The 25257-nt window shown below is 38.7% G+C and overlaps 2 protein-coding genes and 1 pseudogene across 3 annotated transcripts in view; 1 reads left to right on the plus strand and 2 right to left on the minus strand.

The window, feature by feature from the left end:
• Positions 1-25257, minus strand: part of LOC137049305 (gastrula zinc finger protein XlCGF57.1-like) — a 250594-nt gene that overhangs the window by 186830 nt on the left and 38507 nt on the right. The gene's annotated exons all lie outside the window — the stretch shown is intronic.
• LOC137049410 (zinc finger protein 585A-like) overlaps positions 1-25257 on the plus strand; it is a 42290-nt pseudogene that overhangs the window by 3165 nt on the left and 13868 nt on the right.
• On the minus strand, positions 10930-24793 carry LOC137049342 (zinc finger protein 664-like). 2 transcript variants are annotated; one of them, XM_067427867.1, is made up of 3 exons: positions 24657-24793; positions 15528-16376; positions 10930-10973 (listed from the first exon to the last, which is right to left on the minus strand). In XM_067427867.1, exons 1-3 carry the CDS (start codon positions 24739-24741, stop codon positions 10948-10950), a joined length of 960 nt encoding a protein of 319 aa, XP_067283968.1. In that variant the 5' UTR covers positions 24742-24793; the 3' UTR covers positions 10930-10947. The 2 variants fall into 2 exon arrangements, with proteins under 2 accessions (XP_067283968.1, XP_067283967.1); XM_067427866.1 differs by lacking the exon at positions 10930-10973 and adding an exon at positions 14753-15108.

Below are 25257 nucleotides of genomic sequence, written 5' to 3' on the forward strand. Positions count from 1 at the left end.
CAAATAAAAATAAAGAAAACAACAAATAACTTAAATACAAGTAGCAGCACAAATAATTACTATTGAGCAAAGATAATAAAATTATGCTCTTTTCTTTTCAGGTAGGTCTAGCTCTAACATTAGTTTTTAGGTAAATACATTTAATAAAGTAATCAAATGAAAAATTACTGCATATTTAACTGTTTAAATTAAATATTAACCTTATCAAACTAACAAAAGCTATTCAATCAAGAGCTGTGAGTGATTCCTCATCTTCTTTGACATTAACAGACAGGAGTAAAGGCTACTGCCCCTTTAAGACCCAGGGGTATCGCTTTCTTGACTGTATGTTCACTTAAGGCATATTCAGACCATGTCTGCTTGGATATTCATCAAGATGGACATGTTGATAAAGGCTACTTCTTGTGTGAGTTTGTCCGTTCAAGCGCAAGACTTGAAAGAGAACTCAATATAGTTGCGCACTGATAGACATGCATGTGCGCGCTTTCGATGACCGCACAGAGACAAATCTTCTCACATCGCGTCTTCTGGCTCTACACCCGTATTCATATTCGAAGATACGGCAGCACTCACATGCATTAAACAAAATTTACTAAGAGAGACCGCTTGCCCACGTTTTCTTTTATTATCGCGGTTGTTGTAATGTATAACTGAGGAGCCAGCACATGTATCTACGACAGAAGCATACATAAAGCATTATTTTCAAGTTATAACTTAAATTAAAGATGCGTCATCAGATGTGAGATGAACCGCGATGCAAGTACGTGCTGAAACCTTTTTATGAAAACCCCCTGAGATGATAAAAATCGATGTTTTTAGGGCACCTGCATCCGGTATTTTTTTTTTTTTGGTGTAAAAGTATAAAGTATAGCGTCAATAAAATCACTTATTTCATTATTTATAATGTTATGAATTAAAAATTGAGTATTGTATCTCAAACCCCTTGGTATAATTTATAATTCACAGCAATAAACACAAATTACCTATTTGCGTCATTTTTATGGCTATGGCACTTTGACGATCATTATCTCATAATTAAATTTTGCGACTTTAGCCGGGGTTTCAGAGACGGGGTCACAAATGTCATCTGATTTTTACCAGTCCACACAGTGGACTTCAATGACAATCATAATGTTGTCCAAATAAATGCTGTTTCAAAGAGTTTTAAAGAGATTCAAATGGCTCTGCTCAATCCCAGTTGAGGAATAGAGTCTTATCTAGCGAATCAATGTCATTTTCAAAAAAATGACAGATTGATGTCTAATGATGTCATGCGAGACCTTTCCGATGTGAGGACGTCATGCCTGGTGCGGACCAGCACAATATGAACAATTGTGGTTAATAAGTATAGAAATTATTTTTTATTTTTTTGAAAATGCCAGATGGATTCGCTAGATAAGCTGGGATCGAGGAGTCACTTGAAGCACTTTAAAGTCCTTTGAAACTGCATTTATTTGGACTTCAACATTCTGGTTGCCATTGAAGGAAAAATCCTGAAATGTTTTCCTCAAAAAACTTAATTTCTCATCCATTGAAGAAAGAAATACATGAACATCCTGGATGGCATTGGGGTGAGTAAATTATCAGGAAATTTTCATTTTGGGATGAATTAATCCTTTAAGCGGTGTTGATTCTTTTAGGAAGCTGCAAAAATGTGAGTGTCAGTGGCCATAAAGTTTAGTTACCTAGACGAAATTCCATTCAAAATCGATAAGGTTCCTTAGAGAAGCAACTTTGGGATTGACAGTGGCAGACTTCTTGCTGACAAGTTTTCTAGTCTTCTTTGAAACCACCGAACCTCTTTCAGGGTATATCCCAACGAATAGTTGCACACACACACACACACACACACACACACACACACACACACACACACACACACACTCACACACTTTAAAATAGAAAACTTACAAAAATCTACCTTTTTATCAATTTAAATATTGGATTAAATATACATTTGCTAAATTAAGGAACAATAAAAGAAAATAAACCAATTTAAAGGGTACTATAAAAGGTGACAAAATACCTTTGAATGAATTCCAATGTGCCACATGCCTCCTCTGGATACTGAAGATTGAAGACATAGAACATTGTAAACATTGTTCCAATTGCAGTCAGAAATCGTGATTGTATGCCCTTACAAACAACACGACCCTCTAGTCTAGAGTAATCATCCAGCATTCAGTACAGTTATCTGCCCTCCCTGAAATATTTTTTTTTCTTCAAATTATATACAACACTTAAAATAAGTTTACTCAAAAATATACATTTTGTGATAATTTACATGGCGTGAAACTCACTAATGATTAGGGATGCATACTGTCTCAGTAAAACTCAGTAAAACAAGTGAATTATTCCTAGAAAAAAAGAAGAAAATTATTATTTAATAAATATTTAATCTTTAACCAAGCAAAGAAATTTGACGACGGAGCATGGAGAACTGTGCAGTCAAGAATATCTGCCTCCTCTTTCAAAAACAACCTCTTAATACTATGTACATGTGAATCTCACAAAAACGCAAGTACTCGGACCACTAAATCAAAAAATATCTATATAAATATCTATTTTGCACTGGGAATTTTAACAGCTTTACATTATTTGCATGGAGACGTAATAAATTGACCACAAAATTTGAATTGCTATAATGGATCTGGATATTTATCTTATGTGCATGATATTAACGTTATGCGAATAACATTAAAGGGTTAGTTCACCCAAAAATGAAAATTATTTCATTAATTACTCACCCTCATGTCATTGGACACCCATAACACCTTCGTTCATCTTCGGAACACAAATGAAGATATTTTTGTTGAAAGCTGATGGCTGAGAAAGGCTTCAGATAGGCCTCCATTGACATTTTTTGACATTTCCATTGCCACTCCCTTAACTATACAGAACTTAAAGGCTTTATATAATGTAAACGAATAAGTTATAAAAAACTTAATCCCTTCACTGTTGTCACGAAGGGCAAAATTAGCCGTACAGACCAAAACCACAATTTGTTCCAGGCAGTAAACATGTTTTTTTTTTTCTGCTGTAAATTTGGGCATTTTAACATAGGGTTTAATGAGATTCTGCTTCCTTCTGGAGCCTGTGAATTGCATTTTAACTTCACTTCCGTATTGGCTTCAACAGAAACTGGGGGAGGTTGCCACTTGATTTTATCCAATATTTATGATGTTAGGGTACTATTTTACTTTTATTTTAATCACGAAAAGAAACCATTGCATCAAGTTAAACAGGCCTATTGGCTACTTACATAATCAGCCGTTTTACATTTAAAAGGTTCAATGCCTTATCGCGCTGACGTGACCGAGCCCGACCTGAACCCGAACGTAATTTATAAATATCTGTCCGAACCCAGCCCGGCCAGTCGGGTACCGTCGGGACCAGTCGGGCTCGGGTTGGGTATCCATCCTCTAACACAAACACACACCGCTGATCATTACTTAATTCAGCTGAACTCTCAGATCTGATGGACATGCTTTAGTTTAAATGGAAAAGCAAAGGTCATCAACGTCATACTGATCTCCTTCTCAGTAAGCACTAAGCACAATCTTCAAGCTTATATTCAATATTCTAGAACCAAACACCTTGTTAACTTAGGTTTTTATTATAATGTTCAGGTGCATTATATGGATTGGGTTTTCATGTTATACAAATTCCGTTTTAATATAGTTAAATCATGGCCACGGTAGGATATTTAGTTTTTTTTTTCCTTAACATGTCATGGGACTCTACTAGACCAGCCTGAAAAATACAGTTTTTAGTTATTTTTTTATTCACAATTTGTACAGTGATTTGAATAACAGTAAAATAAAAAAATGTATGTTGTTGCTATGTTGTTGTTTATTAAAATAAAACTGATTTTAAACAAAACGTTGACCCCACTTCATTAATAGTTCACTTATGCTGAACCCTTTATTTCCTCATCACTAGAGTTCCTAAAACACCTAAAGGTGGGTTAGTAAGAGAAAGTTAGCAGAACAGCAGCAGTGGAAAGCATGGCTTAACTGCATTTGAGCTATGTACTGGTAGGGAAATATTCCATTTCAAGCTCAACTTAAAAATGACTCTTTTGTTGACCATCAACACGGCATGTTATAAACTAAATATGGATTTGAAGCCCAGATGGATGTAAGCTTGTGGTTTTTGGCTTATGTATGGCTGACTCATTTAACACCTTTTTCCGCTAAGTGGATAGAGGATCTAGTAGTATGTTGGTTCTGTTGCTTTGTGCCCTTAAACTGTGGTTAACTTTTATTAATCTTTTTTTGCCTTAGACCCGATGGCACTGAAAGAGAAGAGTCAAGATCTGAATGATATGAAAGAGAAAGATCTGTATGTAAAGAACCATGATTTTAAAACTGAAGGAAAATCATTTAGTTGCTCACAGACTGAAAATATTCCCTCACAAGCTCAAAAGACAGACACTAGGAGTTATTTCATCTGCAACAAGTGTGGAAAGCGTTTCAATACAAATGGAAACCTTAAAGTCCATATGAGAGTTCATACTGGAGAGAAACCCTACATGTGCACTCAGTGTGGAAAGAGTTTCAGGCAACACGAAAACCTTGACTCTCACATGAGAATTCACACTGGAGAGAAGCCTTTTACCTGCCATCAGTGTGGAAAGAGTTTTACTACAAAAGGAAATTTCAAAAGGCACATGACAGTTCATACTGTAGAAAAGCCTTACACCTGCCAACGGTGTGGAAAAGTTTTCAACCATAAGGGAAGTCTTGAATCTCACATGAGAGTTCACACTGGAGAGAAGCCTTTCACCTGCCAACACTGTGGAAAGAGTTTTACTACAAAAGGAAACTTCAACAAGCACATGATAATTCACACTGTAGAAAAGCCTTACACCTGCCAATGGTGTGGAAAAGGTTTCAACCAAAAGGAATGTCTTGAATATCACATCAGAGTTCACAATGGAGAGAAGCCTTTTACCTGTAAACAGTGCGGAAAATGTTTTTACCGAAAAGGAAGTCTTGAATATCACATGATAGTTCACACTGGAGAGAAGCCTTTTACCTGTAAACAGTGCGGAAAATGTTTTAACCGAAAAGGAAGTCTTGAATATCACATGAGAGTTCACACTGTAGAGAAGACTTACACCTGCCAACAGTGTGGAAAGAGTTTCAAACAAAAGGAACACTTTCAAGACCACAAAAGGATTCACACTGGAGAGAAGCCTTTCAGCTGCCAACAATGTGGAAAAGGTTTCAACCGAAAAGGAAGCCTTGAAATGCACATGAGAATTCACACTGGAGATAAGCCGTTCACCTGTCAACAGTGTGGAAAGAGTTTTAACCAAAAAGGAAGCCTTAAAATGCACATGAGAGTTCACACTGGAGAGAAGCCTTTCACCTGCCAACAATGTGGAAAAGGTTTCAACCGAAAAGGAAGCCTTAAAATGCACATGATAATTCACACTGGATAGAAGTAGTTCATACAGAAGTGCCCGGAGAGCTTTGTCTGCCTCCTGCGTGCTGCGGCGATCCCCACCGTCTGAATCGTCATGAAGACCCATCATCTGGTCTTCAGCTGTCATGCCTCGACGATGTCATCAGGACACTGCCGCTGGGAGAAATTTAAAACATGGAGTGGACCACAGTGTGCTGCGGAGCTAACAGAGACTTCCACCATCAGCTGTTTTCTGTTCACCATCAGCTCTGTTTCTGTTCACCATCAGCTCTGTTTCTGTTCACCATCAGCTCTGTTTCTGTTCTGTTTTTTGTGTTGGTTGATTGTTTGTAGTATTCTATATTTTTACATGTTATTCATTTTTTGTTATTTTTTTCCCCCTTTGTTGCACTTTGAGATTCTTCGGAATGAAAAGTGCATTATAAATAAAATCTATTATTATTATTATTATTATATGTGATCCATCTGTGGAAAGACTATTAGATATAAAGTAACCTTTAAGCACCACATGAGCATTCACTTATAAGAACAGTTTTATATGTAATAGTTTTATATCAGTTTTATACAGTTTTTAGAAAAACCTTAGTAATAGTAATAACGGAGAAAGACTTTCATGTGGCATCCCTGGAAACACCCGCAGAAACAAAGCAAACCTTGAGACAAGAGAAAAAGTGCTTGAACCACTTCTATGTGATGTACATATTTTAGAGAAACAAGGTATGACTGTGTACATTTCTGGATGCTTGCTTCAACGGCGGTTGCTTCTTTCCGGAGGTCAGCGAAGGTTTCGCTGAAAGAGATCAAATCTGACACCTATGGCAAATCAGGGTCTTATATAGCCTCCTGTATGCTAATATAAGCCCCCTTTCTCTGCTTTCTCGACCTCTCTGGAGTGCTCCCATTGGTTCGTTCCTCTCAGCCGCCTCACCATAGGTTCCTGCAGTTGCCGCGGCCCGGCCAATCAGAGCGCGCTGCGCGCCTGGCTATTGCCGTGCAGCGCGCGTTCCATGGATACCTTTATTAATAAAGTTTTGCTTCATATTCTCGAGAAAAGGAGTTTTTCCTATACGCAATATGAGGAACCTCTCGATAAGGGAACACAGAAATCGCTTTTTCCAAGTCATGGTTTGCTATCAAAGCACCACTTCTTGGAGCACTACCCACGTATGAGACAGTGCTTTGGGCCATTTGTATGTTGCTGGAGATTTTAAGCAAAACATGGCTTTTTTTAAACAGATTGCTCCCCACACTTATTACTTTTAAAAACATTGCTCTCACACTATCAGCAAAGCACCAGCTAAAGCTTGCTTTTCATTTGCATTCATCTAGCCTACAAATGTTTCGCTGATTTGAGTTGACGTGTTGAACAAGGACAGCTTGCACCATCAAACAGAGATACCCAGATGTAATGGAAGTTAGCTAAGTCTGTTAATGCAAATGGTATAAGTTATAAAACAGGAATGATTCTTGCTCATGGATCACTTGGAGGCCTCCCTGAATTTGTGGAAATAATGCAAAGTACCAGATGTTGCTTGTACAGAGAGGATTTTAGAGTATTTGAAGTACATTAATTTTAGATAGTCCATTTCAGATGTGATGCAAGATACATTAACCTTCAGTGTTCTTTATTGCAAACATTCTTTGCAGACATTCTTTACAAATGAAAAGTACTGACTCTGTTCAGTTCACATGTAGGTATAATATAGTACAAATAAGCACGTTAACCTGCCCTACAAAAAAACCCACAGGGATATGCCAAAGGACCGCATATAACTACTATACAGATCCATTCATAATTAATAAACACACTAAAGCCGAGTTCGTACTGCCCGATTTTAGCCCCGATTTTGATTCGCCGACAGGTTTTGCGAAATCGCAGACAGATGCCAGAAATCATAGGCAAATCAGTGCTTGTGCACACGAGTGACAATCACGCAGTGTGAATGATCAAAGACGCGATCAGAGAGAATCGCCGACGCCCGCAAGATACTTGGCATGCTAAATATCTGGACCTGTCGGCGATTCAAACTCCTGCTGTGTGAAATGAGTACTGACTGATACAGGGCAGCGGGTAGTTCAGAGAGGAGTTATAGACACAATATCAGTATTTTAATAGATATATTTACAATTCTTTCAAACTGAAACAAAGCCCAAACATTTGCACGTCCAGCCACAGCCGCAGCACACTGCAAAATGATTTATTAACCTTAAACTCTCTTTGCAGAACACAATCCTTGCTCCCCCTTGCTTTCCAACAATTTCCTCCAGAATTTTCCTTTTTTTTTATACTTTACTCCACAAATCAGCACACAGACAATTTGGAGCAAACTTGGTCCAGTTTATTATTTTTAATAACAATTCCAAGTCTCACGCGAGAACTCGGTTCTGACACACGTGATCTCGCGTTGTTTACTTGTCACATCGCACGTGTGTTTGGTTGGGAATGTTGGGAAACATAGTTTGCACACCGGAGAGAGAGAGTTGTCGGCGATTGAATATGTGGAATATGAATATGTGGAAATTTAGCCATCTGAAGTCAAAGTCATCAGTAAACAGTTCTTAAGAACAAGCAATCATGTCTATGTTTGAAGCTGATGCCCGTGTGGACAAGCACCACTGATCCTAACAAATTTCTCTAAAACATGCTTCTTCGGCGAGCATCCATTATAAAACACTCACAGCCCATTCATTTGGACGATTATGTAAATATAATGAACTGTGTTCATGCAGAAATATGATGTTTTAGAGATCAGTGAGCCAAGAGCACATGTGTAACAGAGGCCAGCTAGTAGTAGTTGCTGTGCAAGTAAACCTCACTCCTCTGACCTCAAGAGACGCTCTAGCGACTGACGCTAGAGGTTGCAGCCTTTAGCCTCCTTGTTAGAGCGTCCGACTCTCATGCCGGCGGACCCGGGTTCGAGTCCCGGTCCGAGCAGTAGGGGTTACATTGGTGCCGTGACCCGGGATGGGAGTAAGGTTTAGGGGGGTGAGTGTAACAGAGGCCAGCTAGTAGTAGTTGCTATGCAAGTAACACCTCACTCCTCTGACCTCAAGAGACGCTCTAGCGACTGACGCCAGAGGTTGCAGCCTTTAGCCTCCGTGTTAGAGCGTTCGATGCCGGCGGACCTGGGTTCAAGTCCTGGTCCAAACAGTAGGGGTTACATATGCATAGCTTGTTTGCGCCTCAATAATGGACACGCGTGTGCCTAAGGTATGTCATTGTAATCATCTTTACCTTCATTACAACAGCAATTCATCAAAACTTTTAAGCGACACTGGTTTTCTTTATTCATCTGAAATGTGTAGTTTGCGTATCCTGTGTTCATGAAGCAGTGGAGTGATCTGAGCCAGTAGGATTAGAAATGCCTTGGGCTGCTCCGAATTCAAAATAATCACAGAATACGCATGAGGTGTTTCTTTGTTGTAATTTTTTTTTCTTAATTTATATAAAAATATATTTTATTATTTAACATATAAATAATAAAATGTATGAATTATATTAATATATTAAAATTAATGTTAAGTTATCACTGAGGCACCCTAGTGGGCTGTGGCTCACAGGTTGGGAATCACTGGTCTACAACATCCTACTCAGCCAATTCAATGGCAGGTGCACCCTGGTTTATGTTCTACTGGCTATCAGAGGAAATACACACTCCACAGCTACATAAATAATCTCCTACCACAAACCAGGAAGATGGCTGCATTCCAGAACTCACAAAATCCAACAAGACATTCGTGATCGGACCCTAATACAATGTTTGTTTCTGTGTCAGCATGACACACACACACACACACACACACACACACACACACACACACACACACACTCTTAGCTGTCCATCGTATGTTCGATGATGACACTTGCTCCAGGGATGGAGGGAAGGCGGTAGGGGGGAGGTTTTCAGCAACTTTGCTGCTGGTGCCACTTCTCATGGGCGTTGAGTCCAATCCTTGAGCCACACTCTTCCGCAGATGGAGCAAGGGAAACCAGACACCAGGGGGGTACCAGCCGCCCGCTGGTGTCTCTTGATGCCTCTTTAGGATCACACACAGTACCCTACTCACATGATCTGTGAGCGCAATACTGACAATAAATTTGAAATAAATGCAAAAAAAACCTGTTTTTGCTTATTTTAATTTATCATATGTATGATCTCTTACTTTGATGTTGGTTTCTTTTGTTCCTTTTTTTAACACTATTTACAGACAATTGTTTTGGTAATATCAATCAATATTAAATTGTATCAATATGAGCTGAAATATTATAAAATAATTCTTACTATCTTCTCTTGCTAAATTATGTAAGCACACTTGTGTTCTCATTTCAGAGGTGTTTTGAATAAATTATTCGTGTTGGACACATCAGTAATAAAAATGATTTGGTTCAAAGGAGTCATTAATTCAGGAATCGGACATTGTGTGCGAATCCCATCAGAACATCGTATAAAACATGTTTTATACTTTGAAGACACTTGATGACCATAGCCGAAAGACAGTACAAGCGCTCAATAAAGAATCCTGCTGAAGTTATGTCCAAGTCTCCTGGTCTCTGCTTCACGGAGTAAAAGAGTTACCAACAACTGCCACTCCAGATGTTCACTAAGTCTGCTGCCCCTAGGCAAAGACAAAAGGCTGGGTCATCTTTCTTATGCGTTATCATCTTTAATTCTAATTGTGCAACATTATCTTAACACATATGTGTTTTTTTCAGCATGTTTATTAGAAATATTCTCCCATTGCTGTCTTCAATATTGAGTGGTGGAAACGCCCCCCTTAAATCCATGTTGATCACAACCGAAGATGTTCAGAAGAGGAACGAGGGTCTCGCAGGTTTGGAACAACATTAGGGGGAGTAATAATGACCGAATTAAATTTTTGTGTGAACCCTTTAAGGACCATGTAATGCAGTGTTCTGTATAGTAGCCTATATAAATGCGTGCACGCTCGCCTTTTAATCAAGCAATGCATCAGGTTAACACGTTTCTTTGTTTCATAGTATAAGATTAATGTTGGGAAACTTCAACTTGTAGATGAAGTACCCTATTTGAGATTGATTGTATAGTAATGCATCACAAAAATCCTGTGCGCTACGCACTGCCATTAATAGAGGACAAAGCGAAAGTTGTTTTACACTCCATGATAAATACATACCTAATTGAATGTTGCATAAATCCGATCAGTTATCCAGATGGCGACCACTTGACGTGATCAAATGTAAACGCGCTGTGTCCTGATCACTCAAGGCGATCACATTTTATTGCAATGTGCAAGCAAAGCCAGAATAAATTACCTCTACAGTAGATTATTTCTCATAACAAGCAAATAAATAACAAGTAAAATGAGTGTTCAAGCAATGCAACTTTTGTTGGAGCTGTCATCTTGTCCCGGGTCCGACTCCAGTTCAAATTGATGAAGTTGCACAGATGCGTCCTCAGACATATAGCCATTCATTCGCCTCTACTGTTGTCTAAGGCAACACTCCGCACTGACCCACAGAATAGAGGTGCGGGGTCATTCATCATTTGAAGCCGTATTCCCTAAAATGGTTTTGTGAAATCAGAGCTGCTTTTGACCAGGTAAAATGAGTGTTCTTACAATACCAATGAGAATTTTTAATTAAAGTATATTACAAAGTTTTCATTTAGACATGAGTAGTGCGCCATACTATCCACTAGCCACACCAATAAACAAACACAGACCGGAAGTTAACTTTGGGCCAGGTGCTTAACCGTAGCAATGCGCGTACGTTCGATGAAACCGTCTATAATATAAATTATTGTGCTCTCACATGCAGTCAGATTGAAAATTTAGTAAGCATTCAAGGCTTTTTGTTGAGTCGCACACACTGTTTTTGCGCTGTTGTCCTGTGCTCTGTTTGATTTTTAAAGGGGTCATATAATGCAACATAAACAAAGGTTACTGCGCATGTGCGCTTTTGTGGCCCAAACTTACATGCACTTTTACAAGCTGATGTATGGAAATGTGTATTGGCAGTGCCTGTACACAACCATCTTATAATGATAAAAATCCATCAAGTGTTTTTTTTTTTTTTTTTTTCATTAAAGGGGGGGTGAAATGCTGTTTCATGCATACTGATCTTTTTACACTGTTAAAGACTTGGAATCCCATACTAAACATAGACAAAGTTTCAAAAGTTAAGGTGGACGTTTGATGGGAGTATTTCTTTGTCAAAAATACTACTTCCGGTTAGTCATAAGTTTCGGCAAGTTTTTTGAGATCATGCGTCCCCTTTGACGTTAGTGGGGGCGGAATTTCCTTGTATGGGCCTTACGGACAATTCTACCGGAAGCGCGTGAGAGAGAGCGAGGGAGAGAGCGAAAGCAACAGCCTACGCCCATCAAAGCGGGGCTTGTAGGATGCTGGACAGGTGACAATTACACATAGCACATAACAATGTCACCAAAAAAGTGGGTTTTTGGTTGCCAGACCAAGACAGTCCTGCACAGATTCGCCAAAAACCCCGCGTTAAGGCAACAGTGGATGTAATTTGCTTTTCCGGATCAGCAACTGAGTTGCGCGAATGTTTATATCTGTTCGCTGCATTTCGGTGCCGACTGTTTCATAAACAAGGCCCAGCTCGACGCCGAATTTTCCCAATCGCCTAATGCTGAAGGATGGAGCAGTCCCAACGTTAGAAGGGTGAGTGAGACTGCTTTTAGTCCGCTTACTGTCTACACAAACCACGCGTAAACACACAAACACACGTGCACAACTGCACTTCCCACATGTACACCTTCAAAGACAAAAATACGACGATATAATTCAAGTATAAATATGTAAATAACACAAGCTGCTAAGCATATTATATAGTTAGTGTATAACTTGTAACTTACCACATAGAGACGTCCTGCTCTAGTCGTTTTTGCTGCTGCTCCTGTTCAACTGCAGCCTCTGGGTCTGATTCCGGATCATAGATGTATGGCTGTATCTGATTAAAAGCCATATTTTTATTTTGAATAAAGTTTTTTTCCGCTGTTAGGGATGACGCTCGACTCAACACACAGCGCGCTGCTGCACACGTCATTATTTAGCTCCGCTCACACGACACGCCCCCACCCGCTCGGCTTTTTTCGGAAAGACTCGGAACAGCGCATCTTTCTTATATAATTATTAAAAAAATAAAAACTTTTCGGAGATATGCAGGATGCAATGCTACTCTATAGGTACTCAAGATTGACATGACACTGACTGAAACTGAGTGTTTCACCCCCCCTTTAAATGTTTTCCCCTGTTTCAAATTGAGCCGTTCACACAAACCCCTCCCATCCCTAAAAGGGAAAGGGGAACATTTAAGTCTGGTTCTTAGCAAGTGATCTCAGGTGACGCAGCGGCTGTTTTGCTTACAGGTCTATTCTGGTTTTGATCGTGTCATTGACGGTAATTTGGACTGTGTAGTGCTCTGCTGCTTGCGAGTCGTCGGGGCTGTTAAAGTGGGCTTCAGATGTGTCCGCGAGGCTGCTTATCAGTTAAGCTTTTGGATATAATTTCCTTTGGTTGTAATGTTTCTAGATTTGTTTCTTTGTTGTTGTTTTCTGGTTATTTGTCTTGGTTTTGATTATTATTATTATTTTTATTCTATTGTACTTTTATTTATTTTCCATTTTTTTAGTATGCATTTGTTGTAAAAGTTTGTTTGTTTATTATTATTTGATTGTATTGCATTAGCACCATTTAGGTGCTGATTATATGTTTGTTTTGTAGGCCTGTGATGTCCTCTGGAAGCCGGAGTGTTAGAGGTACAACAGTAACTGAATCATTTTGGTGTTTGGCTTATTTTATTAACTGTTATTGTTTGTTATTTTCTTTAATGTTTTCTCTTTTTTTCAGGGCCAGTGAGGTCGTGTGTGGAACTGGGGAGGCTAGCTGCTTTATTCTGCAGTGTTTCACAGTGCTGTGTGCTGATACAACTTCCCTTTGGTGGGTGTGTGGTGTTTGCTCTTGTGTGACTTGAGGTGGGTTTTTGATGACCTCCGAGTTAATAATAATAATTCATTACATTTATATAGCACTATAGCAATTTTCTAGGCACTCAAAGTGCTTTACATAGAAGGGGGAATCATCATTTGAGTTGCAGCTGACCTGCCTGGTTCCCATTAATCCTGGCCCTGGGAATTATAATTCTGCCATTGTGGGTGTGTCTGTGGGGGTTTTAATCAGCACTTGTGATTTTTATAATAAAGTTTTTTTTTTTGTATTGTTACTCAGGTTTCTCTCTTTTAATACCTTGCCTTCAGTTGGTGAAACTTATCTGTGTGTCTTTAATTGGGAGTTTTTTTCCCTGGCCTCCCACCAGGGTTGCATAGTTGGATAAAATTTAAATGGTGATTAACATCTCCCTCCATTCGATATGCCACATAATGAACAACGCGTTATGGTTCTTGTGTTATTACAAACTGTGTATGCTGGTTTTAAAGTGTGGATGTGGTAACACTAAGCTTAAAGGGTTAGTTCACCCAAAAATGAAGTTGATGTCATTAATGACTCACCCTAATGTTGTTCCACACCCGTAAGACCTCCGTTCATCTTCAGAACACAGTTTAAGATATTTTATATGAGCGGATCCAAGTGTATGCACACTTTACTGTCCATGTCCAGAAAGGGAATAAAAACATCATCAAAGTAGTCCATATGAGACATCAGTTGGTTAATTAGAATCTCTTGAAGCATCAAATACATTTTGGTCCAAAAATAACAAAAACTACGCCTTTACTCAGCATTGTCTTCTCTTCCTTGTTTGTGTTCAAACCTCAAAGATTCAATCGGTCATGAATCAGTGAATCGATCAATGATTCGGATTGCATGCCAAACTGCTGAAATCACGTGACACTGGCGATCCGACTCATTGATCGATTCACTGATTCATAGCTGTTTGAATCTTTATTTGAGGATTGAACACAAACAAAGAAGAGAAGACAATGCTGTATACAGTCGTAGTTTTTGTTATTTTTGGACCAAAATGTATTTTCGATGCTTCAAGAGACTCTAACTAACTGATGTCACATATGGACTACTTTGATGATGTTTTTATTCCATTTCTGGACATGAACAGTAAAGTGTGCATACACTTGGGTACGCTTTCGGACTAAATATAAAATATCTTAAACTGTGTTCTGAAGATGAACGGAGGTCTTATGGGTGTGGAAAGACATTAGGGAGTCATTAATGACATCAATTTCATTTTTGGGTGAACTAACCCTTTAATTATGTAGATGGTTTATAACGGTGTCTGTTAAAATTGTGTTGTAACAATTGTTACAGTGCATAGATAACGTTACGCATCACTGACAAACTGATATTAACAGAAAAAAGTTTTATTGTCATTAGTTGTAACATCAATCTATCAATGAAGTAACGCATACATCAGTAAACACAGCATTCACACTAACATTACCCTGCCAGTACATAAAGATAGATCATAGGGACATTACTTTCTTCAACCATTTAGAAACATCCTGTTTAGCCTTAAATGTCGACGTTTGTTGGAGCTGTCATCTTGTCCCGGGTCCGACTCCAGTTCAAATTGATGAAGTTGCACAGATGCGTCCTCAGACATATAGCCATTCATTCGCCTCTACTGTTGTCTAAGGCAACACTCCGCACTGGCCCACAGAATAGAGGTGCGGGGTCATTCATCATTTGAAGCCGTATTTCCTAAAATGAGTGTAATATACTTTAATTAAAAATTCTCATTGGTATTGTAAGAACAAAGTTTTCATTTAGACACTAAAGAATCATATTAACTTGTATAAAAATGGCATTATATGACCCCTTTAATATTTGTATCATGCTATACAAGAATAGCACGTCAAAAAATTGTTTCTAATGAGTAGTGCGCCATACTATCCACTAGCCAGACCAATAAACAAACACAGACCGGAAGTTAACTTTGGGCCAGGTGCTTAACCGTAGCAATGCGCGTACGTTCGATGAAACCATCTATAATATAAATTCTTGTGTGAACCTCAAGGTTGGCTTTGTTTCTGCAAGTATTTTCAGTGATGCCACATGAAATTATTCTCTCCGGTAAGAGTCATTGCATGAACCCTAAGGGTTTTCTATCTGAAACTCACTCCAGGTTGATGACAAATCAAACCGCTCTCTTAAGTGAATCCCCATGTGGTGCTTAAAAGTTTTTTTATATCTGAAACTCTCTCCACAGACATCACAAATGAACGGCTTCTCTCCAGTGTGAATTATCATGTGCTTGTCAAGGGTTCCTTTTCGGTTGAAACTCTTTCCACACTGTTGGCAGGTGAAAGGCTTCTCTCCAGTGTGAATTCGCATGTGCCTGTCAAGGGTTTCTTTTCGGTTGAAACTCTTTCCACACTGTTGGCAGGCGTAAGGCTTCTCTCCAGTGTGAACTCTTATGTGGACTTTAAGGCTTCCTTTTTGTCTGAAACTCTTTCCACAATGTTGGCAACTGTAAGGTTTCTCTCCAGTGTGAATTCTCATGTGCTTGTCAAGGCTTCCTTTTCGGCTGAAACCCTTTCCACACTGTTTGCAGGAGTGCAGCTTCTCTCTAGTGTGACCTCTCATGTGGTCTTGAAAGTGTCCTTTTTGATTGAAACTATTACCACAATGATGGTATGTGTAGGTTTTCTTTACAGTGTGAATTTTCACATGAGTTTTGAAGTGTCCTTTTTGTCTGGAACTCTCATCACACTGTTGGCATGTGTAAGGGTTCTTTATAATGTGAATTCTCGTATGGTCCGTAAGGTTTCTTTGTTGATTGAAACTCTTTTCATCCTGAAAGCAGGTGAAATCAGTTTCTGTCTTTTGTGCTTTTTCTTGTGAGAAAGTGTTTTCAGTCTGTGAACAACAAAAATTATTTTCTTCAGTTTTGAAATCATGATTCTCATATTGAGCTTTCTCCTCCCTTTCATTCAGATCTTGACTCTTCTCTTCCAGCTGCATCAGTTCTAAGGAAAAAAAGACAAATTATATTTAGCCTGCATGATGTGTTTTAACTTTTATGTTTTGATGATGTTTAATTTCATGTGATTAAAATAAATTAAATGTATGTTTTAATCCTTCCATAACACTTTTAATACACAACAAAAGTTCTGAAGAAAATAAAATAGATTCAAATGGATCTTTCGGATGAGATGTTAAACCGAGGTCGTGACTTTCTTTGGTCATTAAAAATCCCAGGATGTCCTTCGGGAAAAAGAACTCTTGTTTGATCGTTGGTGCGCGTCACAAAAAGTGGAAACCGAGAAATAAAAAAATGAGACAGCTAATGTTGGTGGAGGAATTTAAGAATTGCTTGCCTGCTGTTCTTTCTACTTGTATAAGTGAACAGGAGGCTGATATGCTCCACAACGCTGCTATCTTGGCTGATGATTTTATGCTGACGCATAAAGTTGTGTTTAAAGAGAGAGTGTGGGATGCGTCTGCTGCTCCACCTGTTTCGCCCTCTCGAAGACCATCCTCTGACCCTTTTGAATTCCATGTGTAACTTTGATCAGTGTCTAATGTGTTGCAAATTGTTTACAGCCATAATCTCGACATTAAACCGGTTCGAGGTAAGGAACATGTGGTGGCTGATGCCCTGTCTGGTGGGTGCATAAGTAGGTAAATTGTTTTAACTAATGATGATTAAAAAAAACTAAAATAAATTGTTTTGGGGGATGAAGGCGTTACATGTGAATGTAGTTGTCTTAATGTTTTGTCTGCCCTCTAGTGGGAGGAATTGTTGTTTCTGTCTTCTTATGTACAGATTCCATACACCTATGGATCAGATGAGCCTTGGTATATATTGAACCTCTCCGCTACGTCTAGAGGAGCTTGTGCGGCGTGCTGGTTGCGTTTTGTTTCCTCCCTGGTGTTGGTTCTGAGTTTTGTGTTTTTGCTCTCCCCACTTTGTGCTAAGATTATGAATTTGTGAATAAAACCCCTATTACGAGCCTTCTATGTTGTCCCTCTTTTGTGTTGCGGTGGTGGCCGTAACACAGCGGCATTACGAAGGCTGTCCCAAAGTGAAGGTCGCACCAGCCTTTCTCAGGCAAAGAAAGGGTACAGTAGATGGAACCTTCCCAATTCTTAACTTCGCAGCCTTCGCTATCCCAGAATTCATAGCACACTGGTGACTACAGGATTTGACTGGTCCGCATTCCTGCGGAACTCGTTTAGATTTCCCATAAAGACGGTATAGCGGTCGGTAACTCGGGCCTGGATAATATTGAACACAGCACAAGGACTTGAACTTGGAAGTAAAAAAACGTTTAATGCATTCACACAGTTCCCAGTTCCCTGCCCTGAGCAACCAAGATAAACTTTAATTTCCCAATTTTAACTTGCATAAATGCTATTTATTTGTCAACCATTCTCTCAAGAAGAGGAATCAGTCCATTATCTCTCTTTTCGCTGTTTCTTTTTTCTTTTTTTCCTGCACATTCTTTAAATAGCCTAAAATTAAATCTGCGCGGGGCTGTATTTTCGTCCTGCTCCCGCTGTTCCGCACCACACCATCCCGCTCACGCTTAAAATTCACTCCGTGCTTACCCTATAAAATAATTTTATTCCCGACTAATCCTCTAAATGTAATTTAATGTAATTGTAATTTTGTCGTTTCCAGAATCTCTCTTTTAAATTTCCCTTTCAGAAAGAGAGACACTGGGGATAGGATATATGTTGTCCGTGGAATCATTTATTTTTCTCATCACACTCAGCACCGTAGCTAAAAAATGTCACAGACAAAAATAAGCTAAATCAAATGCGACATCTGTCACTAAAAATTATAAGACAAAATGCAAATAAAGAAAAACTGCTGACTTAGCTGTACTGCAAAATAAAGTTTTTATATGAATGAATTAATGAAAAGGCACTCATTGACGACGGTCCATTAGCAAAATTCTCCTTCAAAGGCTGAATGTAAAGCTGTGGCCGGCACAGAAGAATTTATTTAGGCTAGGCTATATTATTATTAGCCTATTATTATTTTTTATGCAAGTTATTTGTAAATGAAACAAAGAAATTGCTGTCTATTGTTCATTTTCATTAACTTGAAACGGCTAAATAAAAGAGAAGTGGTTCTGTACATTAGAGGTCGACCGATAGTGGATTTTACCGATACCGATAGCTAGGTTGGACATCGCTTGCCGATAACCGATTAATCGACCGATAGTTTTTAAAAAGATACTAGATTAAAATATAATAATAATACATAAAATAACAGGTTAAAAAAGCAGTGCTGAACTTTAATACAAGACATTTTAAAAAGTACTGAACCATGAAAATGTGTTAAATGTAAATATGAAAATATTAAAATGAGTTCTAACAGAAAAAATTCTACAGAAAATAACTAAAACATTAAAAAATTACAAATAAATGTTTCTTTAGCTATAACCTAGAAACATGTATGTAAATGTCAGGTGACAGACTGCAAATCCCATTTGTTAACAAGGATGTATTTATTTAGCTAGCTTACATGAACTAAATGCATTATGTAATGTACATTTTACAGCATGTATTAATATTCGAGCAATACAATTCTACCTTAATCATTCATGTTAGTTCATAGTGCATAAAAAAGGTTAACAGATAAAACTAACATTGAATAATACTTCTACAGCATTTATTACTTAATGTTACAAATTGAATATTATTGTATTATAATAAGTGTTATCATTTCATATAAATCCAAACAGTTCGCTTTTTTATAACACAACGGTTTTCTTATCAAAATAACAACATATGTATTGACGTCTAATGCGTTTATATTTCTGTTGGATGCATGATACAGTTTCTCACATCAAAAAAAGTTTCTCAGTTACATCGTTTTAAATGCTTGAGGTAACCGTTGCTGCTAATATTAGGGTCCTGTCAGCCTCGACGACAAAGTACATATTCTGCTGTCCTTCCTCTGCTAAAGCATCTAGTCAACAAATCAATTACTTTATAATGATTTGGTAACATGTACTGAAGTGTTCTGTATTCATACCGTTTCTCTGTTGGTGTTTTAAACGCGCATCAGATGTGTCAGCGCGCTCCCGTGCAGCATGAGCTGTGAAGCGCAGCCTCACATGTCCTCACCTCACGTGTTTATGTAAACAGTGATAGTTTTTTATTTGGCCTCTAGAGGCTGCTCTCACGCTATATAATGCCAGCAGACCCTTCTCAGAGCTCTCGTAGGCTACTGTGTAATGACAGCTGCCTTCTCAGCCGCTCCCGCAACGGACGCAAACCGGAAAAACTATCGGCCGATAGCCGATTGTTCCACCAATCAGCTATCGGCGCCAATTAATCGGCAAATCCGATGAATCGGTCGAGCTCTACTGTACATAGTTTATTTTTGTAATGCAAGTTATAATTTCGACATTAAACACATTTATACATGTTTATACATATATTTTGTTGTCATGTAAATTAAAATGTGTAAATGAAATTAAATTGGTCTATACATTAGGCTACTTAAAGTACTTTTTACAACTAGCCTATTTATAGACCAATATTATAACTTAAGTTTAACATCTAAAACAACAGAAATTTTAAAAAACAGCTATACCAGAAGAAAACACGTTTCTAAACCGTCATTGCGCTGAGCGGGAGAAGCTGGTGGAGCTGGACCGGGATGGGGAATAATGCACAAAAGAGAATCTGGTAAGGCCTAAACGGGACATCATCTGCTGGGATGATAAAGGCATATTTCCACTGTTCGCAGCTTTGCGGGGCTGAATTGTTTGACGGCTAGCATGTCATATAAAGTAGGCTACAATGAATCTGAGATGAGTTAAATAAAAATAAGTAGGGCTACTTAAATAAAGACTTGGACGTAATATATAAATGTTTAAAATATATTGTAACAGTCACATTTAACATAAGAAATAAACTGTTAACTAATTGCAATTTGACGATATTTAACCGGCAACAGATTTACATGCTTACGTCCGGTCTCCCATCATCACAGGCTTTGAAGCATGTCAAAATCCAATAAAAAGCTCTTGAAAAAATTAATAATAATCTGCTCCATTTCTCTCTTTAAAATCTCAGAACTGGATTTTGGTCGGTAGGAGGTAAAATTGTTGAGCCGCGAGATTAAGTTATATGCAAGCTAATGTTATGCAAGATACAGTTAGCATACCATGCCTCATTTTATTTAACATTAAACAGAAACACTTAAGTGTCGGCTACTGTAACTTGTAAATGCATGAATGAATGATAAATGCACTGCTTTCAATGGTGTGATTATTAACCGTTCCATGTCAAGGAAAAGCACAGCTCGGAGCGTTCAATATGCTGTAAAACTTCAATTAACATTAATGATATTTGTTTCAATCACTGAATGAAGTCTGCTATATTTGGGACAAGAGTCACGAGTCTCGTGACCTAAAATTGCCTGCACAAAACTCTTGATCAGCACTCAAAGTTAGTTAATTTAAACCGTTATCCGCAGAGAGAGTGAGGGCGAGAGAGAGCGTGAGGGCGAGAGAGAGACACATTGCCAACCGGATCCACTTGGGGCCCAAGGAAGAAAGGAAACTGCTCTTGAGAATGAGGGTACCGCTGGACTCCGGAGAGACAGGGGCAGGACCGAAACTCAACCCTCCTCTGGAGGAGGGAGGGGTGCAGACACCACCTCCCCAAGAACAGATCCCCTTCTTACTGGGTTACCCGTTTCAGGGCTGCTTGCCCTTGCCAGCGGATTTAACAGGACCCTGGGCGGGTTGGGTGGCTCCCTTGCGCCCAGCCACCAGCTGCCCTGGCTTTAGCAGGGGCAGAGGTGGGTGTAGGGGGTCACCCTGGACGACAAGCAGGTGGAGGCACTGTGACTGACGACAGGATGGAGGCAGCAGCTGGTCGTTGGGGCAGGATGGTTTTTTTTGTTCAACTGAGAGCAATCCATGTTTCACACACACTCAAAGAGATCCCGAGAGAGTCTTACATACCACACAGAATTGATTTGCTATATGTAAACAATATTCTTTGTTGTATTTTTTTTAAATAACAGCGTTCATTTAGAAATTATTCAGCCTTTATGAACAAGAAACTAATGCGCAATTGGCACTCTCATTGGCTGGTGCTCACCAGTTTGAGCGAACGCAGTCAACGTGATTAATATTAATTAACCCAGCAGCTCATCAATCCTTACGCCGGCTTCACACTGCACGCGTAAGCAGGGCGTAGGCAGCGCTGAAGCAGCGCGTGTGTAAAGTAGTAGCAGCGCGCACACTTTTTCCTTTCACACAGGCAGCGTTTGTCGCGCGCAGTTGTCACGCGCAGTTGTGTACAGAGTAGGCTACTCTATAATGGATAAGTTTGCATTTCTCTTTAATGTATTTGAAATGGAAATAAAGCAAAAATTTATCATGAAGCTCATTTTATTTTTAAAAATCGTTTCTTGTTTCTGATGTCTTTTTATTTCGTTTAGTGTGAGTTTTTGATAGAAGAAAGGCCATCGCACTATATGTCCATGAAAAGCACAGTGCTAAAAAGAGAAACTTCAGGAAATTGTCTTGAAATATTGGATAGGCATCAAATTTACATGCATTACCCATCATAAACCTCTTAAAGATAATTCATAAATGACTGTAATAACTAAGAGGAAACTTCTTAATGATATATTGTAGGCTAAATGAGCAAATTATCAAAAACGTTTTTTTTTTTTTATGACAAAATAACGCACATCATAGTCTATCTACATGTCTATACTGTATACTATATTAATGTGTGTATATTCTATTTACCTATCCATATTTAGTTGTTTGTTCGTGAGACAACGAAAGATTGTCAAAAACACTTTAAAATGACTTACCATCAGCACCAAGAACCGCACACGCTCACCAACTTCCTCCCATGCCTTTTCATTCACTTGAAAGTCTTTATAAAGCTAATTGTGTGGATCATAGAGAACTGTGTGCTTCTAAACCTCCACGATGAGACGAGTGTCGTCCATTCTGTCTTTCCAGGTGCACTCTGAAGAACACTGCCTGTGACACCACATGCTTTTGTTTATCGTTTCTGTTTTTATGCCAGCATATAGTTATAATATATACATAATTTAATTCATATTTAATTTAAGCTAAACTGGCATACACTATTTTAAATTAGTTTTGTATCAGGCAAAAACTTATGGCAGTGACTTCGGTTTTTGTGTAGAACTCTTTTTTTACCCACAGCGCCGGATGTCATATGGTGACTGAGAAACACACGGAACACTTCACTAAATTATTTCATGGGTAAATGTGTTATTTTTCATGTTAATTTTGAGGTTAACCAGGTTAATTTTGATCAGAACAATGTACTGTGGCTTTAATTCATCGTGAGCAGCGCGTCAAAAATAGAGCCGGCGCCGAAACGATCGCAGCACTGACGCTTCTGCTCTGCTCCTGCTACGCGCCGCTGCGCTGCCTCTGCTGCCGGTGTGAATGCACTCATCAGTTAACATGAGCGCCGAAAAAAACGCGCTGCTTACTCGTGCAGCCGGCGTGACACTTGCGTTTCAGATCGTTAAAATAGGTCCCTAAGACACTATAAGGGCTGTTACCAATCAAATTAAATAATTTACACTGAAAAATTACAACTGCATTAAATAATGTTTTGAGATTTGAATAGACAAAAAAAGAAATGTTGGAAAGTATGTAAACCATAAAACTAAACCTCCAGTAGGTGGCAGCAGATGGCCGTCTTAATGAGTGAGTCACTGTGTCGTTCATTCAAACGATTCTTTCAAACGCTGAATCGTTCCGTAACACACTTGTGTCTGTGAGACGCGTTACGGTTCTGCTGTGTGAACGATTTTCGCTGCTGAAATCGAAACAAAAGCACTCACTACTGCATCTAAAATGTAAGTGACTTTAAGTGAATGTAAATGTAAGTGAATGTTAATTAATTGTTTATGAAACTTTCATATGAAAGCAGTGTCATTTTCAGTCGTGATGCTATTCAGCAAACCGCATAAACGCTCTAGTGTTGTAATTTCTCCTCGAGAGGCTGCACGAGCGTCTACAGCGTGACCTTGTTATCGTCAGTTCATTATATATTATCATCCACTATCGAACCCCTCTTACACTAAATTAATCCGCAAACATTCTTGCATTTTGGTGATTCGCTAGCTATTTTTTGTTTTAATCAGGCTCTTATCCGTCAGGCAAGTAAAATTCTCTTTCACGTTTCCCTTCAAAAAATCCATTTGTTCCAGGGCTCGACAAGCGTTAATGTCGAGCCCTGATTGAGTATGACCACATCAGGCTAATCGTTCACAAAAACGTGATTTTCTCAGCTTTTTGTTCAAAATGTGCTTTTTTTTATGAAACTTACCCATATTCAAGTGTTGATTTAAAAAAAGGAATGCAAGAAGCTAGAATAAAACTAGATTAAAAATTAAAAAGGAGGGTCAGCTCTTTATTTTAATAAATTGCATGCTCAGATATTCATTAAATTAAATATTCTATGGGCTATAAAAATGTGAAAATTGTCAAAAACCCTGGTGGTGGCTGGCAACTGTTTTTTTTTAAACGCTGGCAGGGAAAGAGTTATGTATGTATTCATAAATCAGAAGTAGATTATGGTTTTAATGTCATAGAAGTAATCATAAAAGGCTATAACCAAATTAATTTTCCTAATTTGATGTGTCATAACGAATGGAATCTCCAGATTCACTTGAAAGCAGCGTTAGTGTTTGTCTGGTCATGTGATCTCAACATGCCTGTCCACATGAGGCGAAACCGCTCCATTTTAAACAAAAGCGCTTTAATTATGACACTCAGTCTTTCGGATGAGACGTTAAACCGAGGTCCTGACTCTCTGTGGTCATTAAAAATCCCATGGCACTTAGGGGTGTAACCCCGGTGTCCTGGCCAAATTCCCTTGATTGGCCCTTACCAATCATGGCCTCCTAATAATCCCCATTCACTGAATTGGCTCTATCACCCTCTCTCCTCTCCACCTATCGCTGGTGTGTGGTGAGCGCACTGGCGCCGTTGTACTGTGGCTGCCGTCACATCATCCAAGTGGATGCTGCACACTGGTGGTGGTTGAGGAGAGACCCCTGACATGAGTGTGAAGTGCTTTGGGTGTATAGTTGTACATTTGAAAGCGCTATATAAATGCCTCATTCATTCATTCATTCATTCATTCATATGACATTCTTCAAAAATATTCTTCATTTGACATTCTTCAAAAATATTCTTCATTTCTGTAGTGCTGGACATTTCAATAAAAATCAAATGACCGAGTTCATCTTTGAGAATGAAACCAACCTGTTTGTTCCTCAGTTTCCTCAAGTTTCACTCTGAATGTTTCTTCAATCTTTATGTCTTCAGTTTCTTCTTTAATAAACGGCATTGTGTCGCGTGGATCTCAGTTGCTTCACCAGGAGTTTTTCTGTGATTGTGCTGTTTAAGATGAGAATATCAGAGAGAAAAATAAATCCAGACTAAACCTCTAGTTTTAACACAAAAAATAATGTACATTCTACAGATCCTTAATTTATAAGTCAGTTTAGTTATTTAATAATTGGTAGAAATCGAGATATAAATAGAAACGAAGCGCTTCGAATCACTGAATCGTTCTCTCATAACTCGCCAGAGGCTGAATTCTAAATCCAGAGACACACTTTCTTTTACTTTACCTTACTTTTCTTTGTTTCATTATGTTACTGTACTCACACAACGTTCATAAATGTAATGTTACTTTTAATAATACATATAGTACATGATTAAACTTCACTTTAAACGGTTTTTATCGCTTTAAACGCTTAAAACACAAACCTTTCACAACCGAATCACAACAGATGCAGGAACCCGGCGCGGCCTTATGACGACACACATGGATGCCAAAATAAAAGTCCCGTTCACACAC

The sequence above is a fragment of the Pseudorasbora parva genome, chromosome 20 (genome assembly GCF_024679245.1).
Source record: "Pseudorasbora parva isolate DD20220531a chromosome 20, ASM2467924v1, whole genome shotgun sequence".
Lineage (NCBI taxonomy): Eukaryota > Metazoa > Chordata > Actinopteri > Cypriniformes > Gobionidae > Pseudorasbora > Pseudorasbora parva.